The 11,145-nt window shown below is 40.5% G+C and overlaps 1 protein-coding gene across 1 annotated transcript; it reads left to right on the top strand.

Moving 5' to 3' along the window:
* The first annotated feature begins 2,694 nt into the window (after positions 1 to 2,694).
* On the top strand, positions 2,695 to 5,283 carry LOC144031669 (G-protein coupled receptor 151 protein). Its single transcript, XM_077539024.1, has one exon. The coding sequence runs from the start codon at positions 2,794 to 2,796 to the stop codon at positions 3,940 to 3,942; it is 1,149 nt and encodes a 382-aa protein (XP_077395150.1). The 5' UTR covers positions 2,695 to 2,793; the 3' UTR covers positions 3,943 to 5,283.
* Positions 5,284 to 11,145: the final 5,862 nt, after the last annotated feature.

Here is an 11,145-nt window from a genome sequence, read left to right as displayed (position 1 = left end):
GGGGTGTTGAACCGTTTGGGACAAATGTGGGTGTTGAACTATTTTACTTGTAAAAATCGAGTTGTTGAACCGTTTTGAAAGTCTGGGTGTTGAAGCCTATCAATGGAAATAGTGTGGGTGTTGTGATGCCCCCAAACTAGCTGACATTTCTTCCCTTTCACCTGTAATATTTGGGTGTTAAACCTTGTCAAAACATGGGTTCGAAACCCTTTGACAGTGTTTAGTGTGTGTTCAACCCTTTCACTGGGAAAAGTGCGGGTATTGTGAGTTTTCTTCTGTGAGTTTAACACCATCAGCCAGTCTGTTGCACTACACAACCGATGAGCTTCAATTATTGGCAGCCAATGCGGGTGTGGGTGTGCCCCACCCGGCCATGCCAACCCCCCTCCACGAATCGCATCAGGGTGCCCTCACCTCCGCACTCGCCTCGCCCTCCTCCTCCATCATGCCACTTAAGAGGCCCAGGCGGGCGCCTAGCAACCGGCCGTCTCCATTGAGGTGACAGCATTTGAGTGGGCGCCCCCTCACCTCTGCGTGGCGTCCCGCCGCACACGCGCGCACCCCAGATGCACTTGGAGTCAACACCTCACCGCGTGCGGTCCGTAACCGTGGCAACAGTCCTTCAGACAGCTGCTCCATACGCGACCTTGATGATGATGACGCTTGAAAGACTGCAAATGTCTTCCGACAAATTTTGTAATCCAGCGTCTGTGAGTTAGACTTGACCTCGCAACTCGCTTAAGCGGCTTCGTTCAACTCAAATCAGCAAATTTTAAAAGCGTCATAATTCCAAATGTTGAATGTTTAAATTGACTTTTTCGGGTGAAAGGATTCAACAAACACGCTTCTCCTGCTGAATAAGTTCAACACCCACACTTTTTCAACCCTTTTACCAGTGAAAATGTCCAACACCCGCAATTTTTCCAATGAACGGTTTAACAGTGCACCCACACTTTTCCCGGTTAAAGGGCTTAATGCGACACCCACACTTTTATCAACAAAAGGGTTTAATAGTACACCCACACTTGTCCTCATGAATGGGTTCATCATCTACACGTTTTGGGAAGGGTTTAACAGCTACACTTGTCCCGCTTAAAGTTTTCAACACCCACATTTTTTTCCAGTAAAAGGTCTTAACGGTACAGTACACCCACATTTTTTTCCAGTAAAAGGTCTTAAAGGGTACACCCACACTTTTCTCAGTTCAAGGGTTCATTCAACATCAACACTTTTCTCGCAGTAAAAAGTTTCAACAACCACACAATTTTTATTAGTCTTAAACACCCACACCTTTCCCAGCAAGCATTTCATACCCTCATTTTCCCCAGTGAACGTGTTGAATACCCACACTTATCACATGTAAAAGACTTTAACAGCTACAATTGTCCCAGTGAAAGTGTGCAGCAGCCACATATTTCACAGTAAAAGGGTTCAACATGATACTTTTTTTTTGGTTCAAGAACAGCCACATTTTTCCCAGTTCATTTACACACACTTTTCGTGGTGCATGCTGGGATCGACACCCGTGCACATTTTGTTGAAGGGTTGCATGCACACCCTTCTCACCAATGATGCATTCAACACCCACACATTTCCTGGTGTAAGGGTTATACACCCTTCTTTTATCAGTAAAAATGTTCAACACCTGCATTTTTTTTTCAAATGAAGGGTTTAACAGTGCACCCACACTTTTTCCAGTTAATGTGTTCTGCACTCACTTTTCACAGTTAAAGGCCTTAATGAGGTACCCACACTTTTACATAGTACACCCACACTTTTCCTGGTGAATGGGTTCATCACTTACACTTTTTGTGAAGGGTTTAACAGCACACCTACACTTGTACTGCTTAAAGTGTTCAACACCCACACTTTTTCCAGTTAAAAAAGCATTTACCAGTACACCCATAGTTTTCCCAGTTAAAGTTTCCACACCCACACTTTTTCTGATAAAAGGGCATAACGGTACAGTACACCCACACTTTTTCAATAAAAGGACTTAAAGGGTACACCCACACTTTTCTCAGTTCAAGGATTCATTCAACACCTACACTTTTCCCAGTGAACATATTCAATGCCTCACATTTTAACCAGTGAAAGTGTTCAATGGCAACACTTTTCCCACAGTAAAAAGTAAGTAAATTACCACACTTTTTTTATGAGTCTTAAACACCCACATCTTTCCAGGCTAACATTTCATACCCTCATTTTCCCCAGTGAACGTGTTCAACATCCACACTTTAACAGCCACAATGTCCCAGTGAAAGTGCGCAGCAGCCACATATATCAGAGCAAATGGGTTCAACACCCATACTTTTTTGGTTCAAGAATTTAACACCCACATTTTTCCCAGTTCATTCACACACACTATTCATGGTGCAGGCTGGGATCGACACACACTCTTGGTTAAAGGGTTGGATGCACACCTTTCTTACCAATGATGCACTCCCACACATTTTGTAAGGGTTATACACCCACATTGTTACCAATGCTGGGAATAACGCACTTTTCCTATTCCGTGAAATGGATGAACACCCACACTTTTTCTGATGGTCAACCGCACCGACCACCTTCATTTTGTTTGCTGAATAAAAGCCGGATGCTTAGCGTGCGTGACGTCACGGCTTGCCCACCCACCGCAATGACGCACGCGCTCACCAGCACGCAAATGGCGTCACGCTGCGGCGCGCTCCCATTCGGGCCACCTAAACGGCAGCGCCGTAAAACAGTCCTAAGTTCGCCCGCCTCAAGCTCAGACTCGCGCTCGCACCAGCTCCGAACCTTTTGGGAAGGAAAATGGATTCCGATCCGAACGGGACTTTCGTGGACTTCGCAGGAGGCGTCCAGCTCCTCGACGGCGACGACATCCGGACGGCCGTGCCGGCGCTGCTGCTCGGAGTGAGCGTGTCGGGCGCCGCGGGCAACCTCCTGGTGCTGCTGGTCCTCGCGCGCGACTTCCGCGCGGGCCGTGGCTCCGAGGCGAAGGCTCTGCTGGCCTCGGTGGCCGCCGCCGACGCGCTCCTCCTGCTCCTGTGCGCCCCGGTGCGCGCGCTCGCCGCCTACAAGCAAGCCTGGGTGCTCGGCCGCTTCCCGTGCGCCACCGCCGACTGGTTCCAGCACTCGTGCCTGGTGGCCAAGACGCTCCTGCTGGCGGTCAGCACCCGGGCCAAGCACACGCCGGAGCCCGCCACCGCCGCCGCCGCCGCCCCCGCGCAGCGCGGCTCATGGATCGCGTGGGCCGCGGCGCTGGTGTGGCTGCTGTCCATGACGTTGGCCGTCCCGCAGATGCTGTTCGCCGCGTTGGAGCCGCGCGGCGGCGCGCTGATGTGCGTGTCCCGGGTGCCGGCGTGCGCGTCGCACTTCATGGCGCTCTTCTACAAGGTGTACCCGACGGCCGCCTACGTGGCCCCGGTGCTCTTCACCGTGGCCTACTACACCAAGAGCCTGCACCGGGCGCTCAATTACGCGCCGAGCCCGCGCCGCCAGAGCAAGGTGACGCTGGTGCTGTTGTGCCTGAGCAGCACGCTTGGGCTCGCGCTGCTGCCCGAGTGGGGCACCTTCACCTGGGTGCGGCTGGGATACCACAAGCCCCCCGCGGGGGTGCGACTGTTCGCCCAGGTGCTGGTGTACGCCTGCAGCGCGCTCTCGCCGGTGCTGCTGGTCAGCATGTACGACGACGTGCGTCGCGGTCTGGCCGCCCTCTGCAGCGTGGCGGACGCCTGCCGCGGGGGTGCCAAGGCGGCGGCGGCGGTGGACGGAGCCCCTCCCAAGACCACCGAGGGCAACGGGGCCGAGCTGGGCGGCGGCGGAGGGGCCAACGCGGTGCTCGCCAACGCGGAGAAGACCTTCCCCGACGTGGAGCACTTTTGGACGGGGCGCAGGAACACGCAAGTGGAGGAGGAGCAGGACCCCGTCCCCTGGGAGAGAGAAGAGAAAATGCTCTAATGTCATCCATGTTGTGCTTTGTGACTGATAGAGGAATTCATGATGTCTTGCAGGCTGCTTTCACGTCAGGGATGTTCAAAATTCCAAGGAAGGGGGCATGTCGCATCGTCTTTACAAACCATTTTTAGTATTATTATATGGAAATTAAATAATTATCTTGTCACATGAAGCAACATATAAAAAAATGTGTGCTCTAAAAAAGTTCCATTTTGTGAAACAACTAATATTTAATTTTTGGACTTAAACTAATATTTTCAGCGAATCAACATACCGGCAATTATTTATTTATTTATTTATTTATTTATTTATTTATTTATTTATTTATTTATTTGAATGTGCTATCCTGTAATGGTCAACATTTTTAAATGAAAAAAAAAAGATTGATTTCATGGAGAATTCTGTCATGTCTTAATTATTTTTTTGTTTAAAATCTGTGATTTTTATAGACTGTTATTTGTGTAATGTAACATTAAGTTAAGTATACTGTAATTTAAAAAAATCAAGAAAATAGTGCAAGTGATAGTGGAGAACATTAAGATTTTTTTTTTTTTTTTTTTTACAATTTTATTAATTTGAAGTAAAAAAAACTGTCAATTTTCTTGTCGCAGTGAACATTTTTTTAGTTTATATTTTAGATTTATTAAAAATTAAAAAAGTGTTACATAAAAATCTACTTTTTTTTTAGTTTCTTCTTTCAAAAGTGTCTGAACAGTCGTGTTGTACATGACGTGTTGACAAAGACCAAATTTGTGCAAATTGCAGCCTACTAAAAGGCTCAACGCGGATGATAAACAAAACATGATCAGCGATATGGACTCATCTCATCTAAATCTGAAGCGACAGAGATTAGCTGCACCTTTTTAATCACAGATCAAAAGACAATCCAATCTTTTTCAGATATGGAAACGTATCACATCTCGTTGCATTCGCCGCTAATCCGCGCTAGTGCTGGATGGTCGGGCGGGTCCAAATTGAAATTACATGACGGGAGCGAGGCAGCTGGAGCTCGAGAGAAAAAAAAAAAAAAAAGAAGTCAGTAGTTCAACGTGTGCCCCCTTTTTTTAATCGCAACTTTTACACGATAGTTGTAAACTGACGTCAAGTATTGCTGTCGTAGCTTCTGCCTATTTTGCCAATCCGAATGGAACATACTTTCAGTGTGTGTAAAACCTGTATTATCATTACTGTTGTTATGACATTTTCAAAAGTTTTTTTGCTTCAAAGTGTGCTACGAGTTGCTTTGATACATGCTTATAATGTATACCTTAATACATCCGGCTACTTGTCACAAGCATGGTAAAAAAAAAAAAAATGCTGAATAAAAGGATGAAAAGATGCGAATCCAAATGTTTGATTTACTTGTGTTGGTTTTGGGAACCAAATGTGGTACCTTCAATTGTATGATTGAGTATCTGGCGAGTTGACACTTGGTAAAATCCTTAAAAGTATGAAAACATTATGCTAATCCAAGTGTTTGATTTATTTCTTGTGTGAGGTTAACTCGCAATCAGGGAACCCAATTTGGTACCTTCAATTATAAGGAGTATCTGGCTTGTTGACAGATGGTAAAATCCTTAAAAGTATGAACAAATTATGCTAATCCAAGTGTTTGATTTACTTCTTGTGTTGGTTTTGGGAACCAAATTTGGTCCCTTCAATTATATGATAGAGTATCTGGCTTGTTGACACATGGTAAAATCCTTAAAAGTATGAAAACATTATGCTAATCCAAGTGTTTGATTTATTTCTAGTGTGAGGTTAACTCGCAACCAGGGAACCCAATTTGGTACCTTCAATTATATGCTGGAATATTTGGCTAGTTGACACATGGTAAAATCCTTAAAGTATGATAAAATATGCTAATCCATGTGTTTGATTTACTTTGATGTGTTGGGTTAACTTGTAGTCAGGGAACCCAATTTGGTACCTTCAATTATATGATGGTGTATTTGGCTAGTTGACACAAGGTAAAATCCTTAAAATTATGAAAACATTATACTAATCCAAGTGTTTGATTTATTTCTTGTGTGAAATTAGCTCACAGTCAGGGAACCCAATTTGATAACTTCAATTATATGATGGAGTATTTGGCTAGTTGACACATGGTAAAATCCTTTAAAGTATGAAAAAATATGCTAACCCAAGTGTTTGATTTACTTTCAAGTGTTGGGTTAACTCGCAGTCAGGGAACCCAATTTGCTACCATCAATTTCATGTTGTAATATCCGCGTTCACTGACAGTTGTTGACAGTAAAGCTGTTACAAAAACTAGTTAGACTTACCAAAAAGATGTTTTGACAATGCATTCCTTGGGTTAACTCGCAGTCATGGAACCATATTAGCAGTATTACGCTGGAGTATTTGTCCACTTGACACATGGTAAATCTACTAAAAACTATAAAAGATTTTAGAAGCATTATTAAAGGGTTAACGTGTAAAAATGGGTCAGCATGGCGTCTTCCCGCCGCTAACCTTTCTTGGGCTGTGAAAGGGAGAGAAAGAAAAAAAACAAAACGAGCTTTTAGTGGTCTTATGTGTTTTTGAGCCCCGTGGCTGCGTCGCGGCGGCTTTGACATTTTCCCAGTCTCGAGTGAAAAGAAAGGTTACAGGTGGAGGAGGAGTTAGGCGGAATTCATAACCCCCCAAAAAATCCTTCTGAAAAGCTCTTGACCGTGATTGTGTGGCGACACATCATTTATTCATTGACAGTATGGACGGTCGCTGCGAGCGTCTGCCCTCGTGGTCGTTGCCGCCTCACTTTATTATTCTCTCCAGTTCCAGATCTGCTACACTCGATCATCAGCCATTTGCTAGTTGACGTGTGGTTAAAACAAAAAAAAAAAAAAGTTCAACATTTCTTTTACAGAAACGTGCTATTCGTGTTGTTTGCGGCTGTGGATACAGAGACCACACTAATCCGTTATTTATACAACTAAACATTTTAAAATTTAATGAACTGATGGAGTTTAACTGTCTCAAAATAATGTTTAAAGCTCATCATGAAAGTTTACCGGTTAATATACAAATTGAATTTTTAAAAAAAGTATAAATTAAGAGGAACAGATATTTTCTCTAAAACTAAATATAGAACGAAACAAAAAGAACGATGTATCTCAACTCAAGGAGTCAGTTCATGGAACAATCCTTATTGTAAAACAAAACCATCCCAGTCTATCATTATCTTTAAAAACCTGACGAAAGTCCAATGACTGAAAAAATACATAAAGTCAAAGACATGGTGCTTAATTATTACATAAAATTGTTATATTGAAAACATTTTGACTGCTCCCTGTCGTTTACTTTGTGTTGATTATTTTCTGTTGTTGTTGATGAGGGGCAGATAAAAATGGGTTTTACTTCTGACCCCATTCATTTATCTTTTTTTTAAAGGAATGAAATAAATTGAATTGAATTGAATTGTACATGTGATCAAAATAAAGATTTGACAAGTCTTTTAATCGTTACATTTGCTGGGTTAACTCACCAGCAGGGAACCATAATTGGTAGCAGAAGTGTTCATGCTAATTTTATGCTTTCTTGTTGACACAAGATAAAACTGTGAAATTTACGTGTACTGCCCTCTTGTGGAGAAAGTGGCGTTTGCGACTTTGTATGTTTTGACCCATGAGTGCTACCGTGGCATATTGTACTCCAAGCTAATCAAAAGTGTTGAAGCCTAGCGTGTAATTTTGGCTCCAGAAATATTTGTCTGGAAGTATATTAATTATGAGGAGTGTTGCTTGCACTTAGGTTATTGAATCGGATGTTTAATTTGTGTTTTAAGTTCCAATGTGACATAAGTTACAAGGCGCTAGCTAGCGTAGCATCTCAGTGGTAGTGCCTATGTAAATTAGCATTATGCTAACAGCTATAAAACGATCCCGTTTTTTTTAGTGTTTGCAGCTAATTTTAGTAAATGATGCAAATCTATGTTGTTTCAAACTTGAAATAACATGATTGTAGGGATGTTTGATACCACTTTTTTTCAGACCGATACCGATACTCAGACCCTCAGTACTCACCGATACCGATACCAACTGCCGATACCAGTAGTACATTTTGACAAATAAAAAATTCACTAAAAGATATTTTTAAATAAATATATTTCCTTTAATTTTGACAAAAAAACAGCACAGTCACTCTTCAATAGTCTTAATGCTCAAAATAAAACACAAAAATGCTCTTTTAGTTTAAGATTCACAATTTTGAAGTGTTTCCAAACCAGTGAAGTTTTGGTGAAAAACTGCTGCAAGCTAGCGCCGGTCTGCGTCACGAGTACTCGAATACTTGAAAAAAGGCTGGTATCCGCCCGATACCGATACCTTGTATCGGTACTCGCCCATCCCTACATGATTGTAATGTCCTGATATGATTTTTATGTTACTCTTTTACAGTTTCATCCAGTAAATTACCAAAATAGAAAGGGGCTTCCTGGTCATTTTTTGGAAAAGCTGTTAGATGTACAAGCTAGTTCCTAAACACTAGTGAAGACAGAATAGTATGAAACAAAATGATGATTTTGCAAGTCCTTGAGTCTTTATATGTTTGTTAGCTCGCAGGCTGGGAACCTTATGTGGTCACGTAAGCTTTGTGATGCAATATTTGGCTAGTTTTAAGCTTATGTTTGGTTACTTGACACAGTGAAAATTCCAAATTTCCATCTGCACTGTGAAGCGTCGGCCGGCGTCCCTCCAAAGAGTTCTGAAGCATTTGGCTGAATATGAGCAAGATAATGAGATTGCCCAAAACACTTCAAATGACTCCTGCTGCAGTTATGTCATCAATACAAATTGGCAGCCGTGCATGCCCACCTGGCCGTGGCACTACCGCCACCGTCTCCTCTCTTGGCAGCCTGAATAGTGCTCAGGTTCAAAGAGGAACTAGCGACGACTCGCCAGCACTTATGCAACGATTGTTCACTTTGCAATAATGTCGACATTAAGTCCATCTGCTGCGAGGGTCAAAGGTCATGCTATCCAAGGTAATGTATATGGAGGACCAAAACTGCTAAATTTCTAATAAAATAAATGACTAAATAAATAAATAAATAAATGACTAAAAGTGAAAATGAAAATACAAATATAGAATTCGAAAATTATATCCCAAAAATTAAATGTAATATATTTTTATTTTCACTTTTTAGTCCCAGTTATTGTCTATTAGTGAGGATTTTAGTCTAATCTAGTCTAATTTTAGTCCGGTGAAAAATGTGTGTTGACAAAATTATTTTTGTTTAGTTTTTGTTGATGAAATTATTAACACTATGGCAGAGTTACGGTCTGGTAGTGTTAGAAATGTAAAAAAAAAAAAAAGAGAAAGAAGGCACTTTGGAATTTGAAGAATGAGACGCTTTTATAGCAGCATTACAGCTGCTTTCTACTTTCTTCTCAAGCGTGATGATGCGTTGGCGCCCCGAGCTCTTCATGGGTCCTGTACAGCAAAAGTTTTTTTTTTTTTTTTCTCTTCCGCTAACTGGGACACAGCAACAAATGTTTGCTTTTTTTCCCTGAAAGCAACTTGGAGGATTCTGGGTCAAGGTACCTTGCATTTACATAATTGTACATTGCCATAATTGTAGGTTTTTTTTGTTTTTTGTTTTTTTGATTTTTTTTAGTATGATGAGACAAAGAGAGAGAAAAAAAAGAAAAATCCACACTCACACACTAAAAATGTTTGTTTTTCTTTTGGTTCCACTTCTGACACCAAAATGTTAAGGATGCTTCCGACTGATTTGTCGCAGGGATAGCATCCTCATCTGGAATTCACTCCAGCCCACTAGATTGAAAATCATTTATATGAAAAAATAATATACTGACTGTAGGGGCTGCTCGTTATGGAAAAAAAAAATAATTACGATTATTTTTGGCAATAATTGAAATCACGATTATTCAATGATTAGTGTTTGGTAAAAAAAACAAAAAAAACAATGTTTTAGCATTTGAAAATATTAAGGCCAAATTAAAAATATATATATAAACACTATAATTATGTAAGTTCCCTTTGGACCAAACAGAATTTATAATAATAATAATATAATAATAATAATAATAATAATATTTATATTTCTTTGTACAAAAGACATTTAAAAATATTAAGACCAATTAAAAAAATAAAAAATAGAAACACTATAATTATGTAAGTTCCTTTTGGATCAAACAGAATTTATAATATATATTTATAATATTTATTTATTTATTTATGTTGGCAAAAACTTGGAGTGCAGCATAGGACGATCATTTATTTGTTTTGGTACAACAAGAAAATGTTAAAACGTTAAAAAAATAAATAAATAAAATAAGACAAAATTATTTGAAACGCTAATTATGCAAGTCCCTTTTGATGAAAACAAAATTGATTGAATTAGTTATTTTAAAATTTAAAAAAGTTGCAAATGTATAAATTTAAACAACTCAAAAAATAGTAATAATATATTTTTTATGATTATGCTGACTTTGTAATTGTAAGTGTAATAATTGGAATTCAATTATTATTATTATTATTATTATTATTATTATTATTAATTTAATTAAAATTGTAATTGAATTTCAATTAATTGCACAGCCCTAACTGACCGTAGAAACCATTTCATGTACACAAGAGCGCCAACATTTCTGACACCATTTTTCTAAGGAGTAGTATACCCGCAACTGAGAACGTTCACACTTTTAGAAATTCTTCTCGAAATGGACCTCAAGAGTTAAATAAAGGGCCACTCAGCAGGGAAAAAGCAAAGCTGTCTAATTGGAGGCCTCCTTCCAAAGGGCACATATCATCATCATCATCATCATCATCATCATCATCATGAATGACATTTACATTGCACCTCTCGGCCATCTTTGACACTAAACAAATCCTGCCCAGTGACCGTCACCTTACTTTCCCGTAATCCTCCCACACTTCAGATTCATTAATTAATTCATTTTTATTTTTGTTTCAGGTAATAACAAAGCACACAGTCGGTGTCAGGTTCCACAGAAAAAAAAAAGGAGAGAGAGAAAGAATAAAAAAGTCAAATTCTGCCTGAAAAGGAGTGGGAAGCCTGTTTCTTGCTCTTTTTCACTCCTATCAATAGTACAATGTGGACATGACGCCATCGTGTGGTTACAGGAGAGCACTGCAGACAATTTGGGCATATTATTAAGTTTAATTTTTAACTTTACCCTATAGTTTATTTGTCTACGATCACTTTATGGGGTGAAAAGT

This window comes from Festucalex cinctus, chromosome 12 (genome assembly GCF_051991245.1).
Source record: "Festucalex cinctus isolate MCC-2025b chromosome 12, RoL_Fcin_1.0, whole genome shotgun sequence".
NCBI classification, from domain to species: Eukaryota; Metazoa; Chordata; class Actinopteri; order Syngnathiformes; family Syngnathidae; genus Festucalex; species Festucalex cinctus.
Note: the sequence above shows the minus strand (reverse complement) of the source record. Positions and strands in the feature narration are given on the sequence as shown.

What these genes read in the sequence shown, in the direction of transcription:
- LOC144031669 (XM_077539024.1), top strand. Translation starts at nt 2,794, where the DNA reads ATGGATTCCGATCCGAACGGGACTTTCGTGGACTTCGCAGGAGGCGTC.